We start from the raw sequence: 6,969 nt of genomic DNA, 5'->3' as shown, positions 1-6,969 counted from the left end.
GTAGGGAAGTTGATTCAGTCCCTCTTCAACCACCAGCCTGATCTGTGGAACCAAAGACATAGGTCAGCCTAAAGGGATTTGTTCTCTGTGGAGACAAGATACTACATGGCAGTAGTTGTTACAAGTACTAGGTGACCAAAAGGTCTAAAAGGGTCTCTGATAGTAGTTAGGGACTGAATTTAAGAGGCCTTTTGGGGGTGATGCTTATGTTTTGTCCACAAATCAAATTAAGGTATTGCAGAACAAAATTGAGGGGGGAAAGGGGTTCATCTACAACCATAAAGCTGACTGTTATTATATATGGCAAGCATAGACAAGACAGACAAATTCTTCTCGACAGATGAGGCATCAATGCAACTTCATTTGCTGACAGGAAATACTAGTGAGGGAAAGGGAAAATCCACCCTCTGAGTTCCCCACCAGTCAGGCTCTGAGATCTATTTTCACATCCATATTTCTAGGACTAAACTGCAATTGGGCAGCCAGAACAGCCACAGAGGCTGCAGCGGCATAAATGCCCTACCAAGTGCCCAAAGGCAAGTCAGCAGATCTAGAAATCTCTTTATCACCTTCTTCTTCCAGCACCTGCCAGCTGTGGTTACCGTGGGGTGCTCTGCCAAGCACCTGCACTTCTGGATGGCAAGGGTGCAGCTCCTAAGCCACACACCCCTCCAGCCTCAAGTGGCCACAAAACCCTGAGCTCTCCCCTGGTGCTGCCCTGCATCTGCAGCCCAGGCAAAGTTACCAAAATACATTCATCTGCACCTGGAACGATTGTGCCTGAAAGGTGCTCTGGGTATTAAAGATGTAAAAATTCTCTCTGTTCATGAGCAAAAGATTTCCAGGCCAGAACTGCTCAAGGAGAGCTACTGCTGAGCCAGAGATGAAACCTGTTGCTCAAAAGTCACTGTATAATAGCAGAAGTTAGGTAATTGCTCCCTGGATGGAGCAGGTGTACTGCTCCCCTCAGGGATTTCTTATTTCAGACACAAGACAGGACAGACCAGAAGGTTTTTTCTGGTTTTCCATTCTGCCCCAGTTCCTGACTCAGGGTTGCCTCTACTAGAAATGAGAAATGGTCCCTTAAGTTTAAATCCCTCTTAGAAGGGATTAGTCATTTTAATACGACACTTTTTCCCTAGAGTTGGATTTGTGGCAACCATACTCAGAGGTGGTGGACAGTTTCTGGGACATTTGTACACAGTTTTATTTTTTTAAGTTATTTCACCAGAAAAAGCCAACCTATGAGCCAGGTTTGGAAGAAACACTTTTTTTCATACTGCTGTCATGTGGACAGAGTTCCACAGGTGGACATCACATCATCTGCCGTAAGTTTCGAGTAAGACAGTGAAGGTCTATGGTCAAATAATCTCTTTGATCTTCCTACATGTATCAATGTTTTCCACAGAGGCTGGGAAGGATTCTTCTGTAAACTTGTCAGTGCTGATAGAACATTTGGTTTTACACTATCCTTTCTGCCACCCCCATGCTCAGGGATTAATTTCCACCTCTTTTCTCTCATGCCCCAAGAACCAGCAGCCCCATTCCCCACCCAGAGAGGTGGTTGCCAGTGCTTAGAAGATAAAACAGGTATTATTATGGCCCCACATGAAACAGGAAAGTAAAGCTTTGGTCCCAAGGTAAAAGAGTTTGAACAGAAATCAAAAACATGAAATAAAGTTATCAATAAGAAAAATAAAGTCTATTTTCAATTGGAAAAACAATAAAAGCTAAAAGGAATGTTTAGTTCTGGCAGGCCTAGATAAACTGTCAAGGCTTCCAGAGTTAAGATGAAGGTTTAGACTAAGCATTTCATGCTGATGTACAGAATTATATGTCAATGAGCTCATTTATTACAGTCCTACTTTTAAGACTGACCCCAGAGCCTTTGCAGTTGGCTTTGTTTGCCTTAAACTTTCATTAGCACAAGATCTGCTGGAATTGTCTGCAAAAACAAGTTATAGAGATCCAAGGAGCCTTAGCCAACTATCACATAAACATTTCAATGATATGAAAATGTTAGTGCAATCTACCTTTTCTTGGCCAATTAAGCTCATAAATGAAGTCTCATTTCCACACTCAGAACCAGAGAAGGAATCAGGTTTGACCAGTTCCTCAGAGTCCAAGAACAGAGAAATTTGGATACAGGCAACTCTAGCAAGCAGGTGACAGTGCTAAACAGCAAAAACTTGAAAGGGGTATAATCATGAAATGAGAAGCAAGCCAGGGTGCAGTGCAGCCTCCACAGAGTGTGGGTGATGGGCAGCACAAGGGATCAGCATGAGCCTCCTGCACCAAGAGGAGCTGTCTGCTCTGAGGCCTACGTGTCCTGAGTTCTGCCACCACAAGTCATAACGACTGCTCGTTTTGGTGCCAGAGGTTTGCTTCCCACAGCGGCTGCTCCTCCTTCACAAACACCGGATGCACTGCCTTCATTCTCACAACTTTAAACCACCCCTTCTTTCAGCTTCAAGATCACAGCACTGACAGTGGCTTTCAGATGCTGCCTCTAACCTCTGCCACCTGTTAACTCCTTTCTCTCACAAGTATCCTTGAGCATTTCCTTTGTGCCATCCCCTTACACATGAAACATACTGACAGATGAAAAACTGTACCACCAGAAAACCATCAGCTTTAGAATCCCTCTATAAGATCTCTCCCTATGGTGACCTTATGAGCTACTGCCAGAAACAGCTGCCAAGCTAATAGTAAGTTTAACTTCATTCTTGTTTTCTCTCTGCAACAAGGTGCATTTTGCTCCCCTACGGTCCCCAGCACATGTTTCTTCTCGTCATGTATTGCCTCGTGCCATTAAGCAGTGTTTGCTCACTGGGTGAAAAACACAGCAAGCCTGAACTATGTTTGCACCTTGCTAAGTTTAGTAGAGACCATGTCCCACATGAAGTTGTAATTGTTCTTTGTCACACCTAGGAATAACATTCAGAAAATGTCCTACATATTGCTTTGTGTAAATGTCTCCTACAAAAAGGAAAACACACCAGCAAGTTCTGTAGCAAACAGCTGCAGGACCAGTACACAGAGGTGTTTCTGTGAAGAGCAGCTCCCTAGCAGTGCTGGCCAGCCTGTAGAAGATGCTGGTACAAGGGCCTAACCTCACTGCCTGGAAGCTGCAGTTTCTAGCAGTGAAGGGGAGAAATTCAGTGTTATCTTCAGAATGGGGCAGGACATCCAGATAAAGTGAGAAGGTATGTGGGAGAGCTCCTTTGCACCAATTATTGACAGTAGGGTACTGGAATGCAAGAAACAGCCTTGAGAAGGGGAAAGCAGGCAGTAAAGTGGAAAGTCACAAAGATAAAAAGCACTGCAGTCACAATCTTGGGTTGTGGTCATGTCTAAACCCTGAGCAAGCCTGGATCAGGCCTGGATTAAGACTGGGCTCATCACAGGAAACCTGCCTGCTGTGGCAAACAGTGCTGATAACTGAATGGTCCCCAGGCTCTGCTACAGAGGGAAGACTTCCCTCTCTCAATGACTACTGATTTGCAAATACCCTCATGAATACAAGGAAGTATATGTGTGGTCTCAAGTGCTGTGGTTGTCTTTAAGTGTGAAATTTAAATAAGATAAAGGATGCTTTTCCAACAGTCTTTGTTCTGATTTACTAAAGTGTGAGAAATTCAAACTGCTTTCTCCCTGCCGGTAACTACCATATGGCTAAAGACAAATTCTCTCATGTGGATGCACCCAGAGCTACAAATCTAATACATAAGTGCCAGGAGGCACTACTGCATGCAAGCAACTGTTAACATCTAGGCCATAAGAAATTGTACCACCCTGTTCACAAGATCAGAAGTGCTGTTTCAAAGCAGAGCTCAATTATCTCTAGCCTCTGTGCATCTGTTTTTAAGCAGTATTCTCTTATTACTACTGCTTTCTGTCCTCAAGTAGCTGTGGCTGATAATAACACGGTTTCTGGAACCCATTGAGATGAAACTCAAAACACAAGTGCCTATACTGTCAAACATCCTTTGGTTTCCTTTGGTTAAAGAAGTCACTCTCACACCACCATTATTCTATCCTGAAAGACCCATTTTATGGAAGAGTTACAAAGTGCAATACCAAGAAGAAGAAATTCTTCACCTACCAGACGATCAGCAGAAAATACAAAGTCTCCTCTACTGGATTTCCTGAAAAAGATAAGAATTTATGTTTTATATTGGGAACTAAACTTCAGAACATTGCTTAAATATAGTATTAATTCAAGGATGCTATATTCTAAGGCAGTTCAGAGAAAAATCTCTTATCATATACAACATTTATCACAGAGATTCTGGATCATGGGTTTCCTGCTTGGAGACAGAGAGTGGGATGCAGTGGGATAACACAAGGGTTAGCTGCACTGTACCAGTAGCAATTAAAGCATGAACACAACAGGATGATGTTCTGTACATTTTCCATTGTACTGCTGTTCCAGCTCAGTTCCACAGGCTCCAGTGTGCACCAACCTGATGTGTTCCCCGCAGCTCCGAGCAAGGGAGCTGTGCTCTGCCTGTTCTTCAGTCAATCAGAAACCCTGGGAGAATGATAGTGCAGATCCCTAACCCTGAGACTGATAACACACCTGATAAGAAGGAGATATATCATATCTTATCTGTAATTCATTCAGAGTGTGAATAGGTCAGTGAATTTAGGACTAAAATGAGGCAGGATTAAGGAGCATTCCCATGAAAACACCTCTCTGCCTCTTATTAGCTACAGTACAGCCTTTAGCTTATGTGATTGTGTGGCTTTTGGACCCTTCAGAAGGCAGAATGAAAAGTTAAAAGTTTGAATTTCAGAAGCAGTTTTGAACAACTTGTTCACCATGCCAAGACGAACTCTCACTACAGGAGAGTAGGACACACTTCCACTCAAGGAGCCAACACTTGCAGGATATTAGCTTTAAAAACACTCAGACACAGCACGAACATGGCAAGAGATAATTTTAAATGAAAAGTTCTGTTAGTCACAGTAGGGATGCCTCTCTCGCTTTTCAACCACAATACTCTGCATGTCTCCTTAAATATGAAAAAGAGAGTGTTGCATTTAATCCCCCGGATTCTGTGACACCCCACTATTACGTGAGTGAAAGTCAAAAGGTTTGTCTGCTCATTGCTTGGGCAAGTGGTCCCTTAGCTACAGTAAAAAGTTCAAAGGTAGTGTCAGCCTAATCTAATTTCTTTCCTTGTGTTAATAACATACTAATAAAAGCACTGCTTGCTTTTTTTTCCCCCTTCTTTCTGGTAACCACAAGATATTCCTAACTTTCTACTATTTTGACACCAACCAGACAGGCAATGCTCATTTCAAAAAAAAACCAAAACAAAACCCAAACTGCAAAGAAACACCCCCAAACCCCTACAATTGTCAAATTTAATTAAGATTTTTTTAAAGAATTCATACTTCCATCTATGCTGTGTATAAATAATTTTTTTTAAGGGAAGTAGCAAAGTGGCACACCTAAGTTCTTCCAGACCATGGCATTTTAGAAAATTTCATGAATGGGTGGTAGGACAAACCCAACCATGTCCAGACTGTGGTTTTGACTGCAAAAGGATACATGTTTATTTATTAATACAGATGATGAGGCTTTAAACTAACTACTCTGTCCTTGCAGAGACACAGCTGGTATTATGCACAGTTCACTGAACACCCTTTAGCAGTTACAGCTGGGTTTTGAGAGGGGGAGGACAACAGAAAACCACAGTGCATAGAGATGAGCATAACAGTAACACTGAAAATGACAGACCTCATGTACACTGGTGAAAAGCTGTGACCACATTTCAAGCCCAGCATCCTATGAGAATTGCCAGGGGACAGAAAAAAAGTGTTATGTCAAAACTGTTCTCCCGAAATACCAGACAGGGGTATAAGGTAACAACGTCAAAACTGTTCTCCCGAAATACCAGACGGGTATAAGGTAACAACCCATGGCAGACTAGAAACTGTGTCAGCTGCTTAATCAAGTAGCAAGACAACATATAACAATGTTTGGCATTAAAAGCTAACTTGTGGCGCTGCAGCTAACAACACCAGCATTGTGTTACACATTATAACTTAGTGTCACTCTGTTTCTGCAGGCAGGGGAGCGGGGCTGAAGGACGATTACAGTCATGGGCCTGTTGAAAGATGTGAGAAGAAATGTCTTTTGGGGAATGTACTGTAATAGAAAGCAACTGCAGGGTTTCTTCATGCTTTAGTGCTTGGTACTAGTTATAAGCACTGACATGGCTGCAGGCTTTGGGGCTTCACTAACTCCTGTATCTTCTGTCACCTCACAGAACTTCTTGAGGGACACCCAGGGTATTCTGAGGACAAGGCTGGGGAAAAGCCACTTCCCCACACAGGATTTGTAAAAGGCCTTTTGAAGAAAACTGAAGGCTCTGGACACACTGTTGGTATTCAGGGAGATGAGTAGCTGGGAAACAAGTCCATGTTTTATCTCAGCACTTTAAGTACTGAAATACATTAAGTACTGACTTGTTCAGTGTCTGGGCTGGGGGGTGGGATGTGAAAGGGATCCCACTCTCCCTTCTGCAGCACTCATCTTACTCATCACAGGTGAGTTACACACACCTGAATCATCCTGCTCTGTGCAGCAGCCAGGACTGTGAGTCCCCCTGCTTTGCCATCTGCATTTCTATGTTATTACTATGTTCCCTAGGGAAGAAGAAGCCTTAGCAGAATATAACAGAGCAATCTCACCTGAGACACAAGAACCTTTTAAATATCTGGATTTAAATCATGCCTGTTGTTAAATCAGGAGCTGAAATGATGCAGCCAACCTGAGCTAATGAATTTGCTTCTGCAGAAGCCAGAGCTCTACACATCACTGCACTACTCATTTCAGCTTCCAGCTCCCTGGTTCTCATCTGTGCAGAACAGAAATTACTTTGGGATCATTCCCTCCTTAGGAAGAGGCTGTAAGTGTTCCAGAATGTTCAATATTTCAGTGCATCAGCTCACATC

General features: G+C 43.0%; 1 protein-coding gene across 1 annotated transcript in view; it reads right to left on the bottom strand.

The window, feature by feature from the left end:
- Positions 1 to 5,013, bottom strand: part of UPRT (uracil phosphoribosyltransferase (FUR1) homolog (S. cerevisiae)) — a 9,556-nt gene extending 4,543 nt beyond the window's left edge. Inside the window, exons 1-3 of the mRNA XM_009069669.1 lie at positions 4,991 to 5,013; positions 4,106 to 4,148; positions 1 to 42 (exon numbers count right to left, since the gene is read on the bottom strand). The exon at positions 1 to 42 is cut by the window's left edge and continues 7 nt beyond it. Coding sequence (XP_009067917.1) covers positions 1 to 42; positions 4,106 to 4,148; positions 4,991 to 5,013 — 108 coding nt within the window. The remainder of the gene's footprint in view (positions 43 to 4,105; positions 4,149 to 4,990) is intronic.
- Between the last annotated feature and the right edge of the window lie 1,956 nt (positions 5,014 to 6,969).

This window comes from Acanthisitta chloris, unplaced genomic scaffold (assembly GCF_000695815.1).
Source record: "Acanthisitta chloris isolate BGI_N310 unplaced genomic scaffold, ASM69581v1 scaffold16542, whole genome shotgun sequence".
Taxonomy (NCBI): Eukaryota; Metazoa; Chordata; class Aves; order Passeriformes; family Acanthisittidae; genus Acanthisitta; species Acanthisitta chloris.
This window is presented reverse-complemented; position numbering and strand designations above follow the sequence as displayed.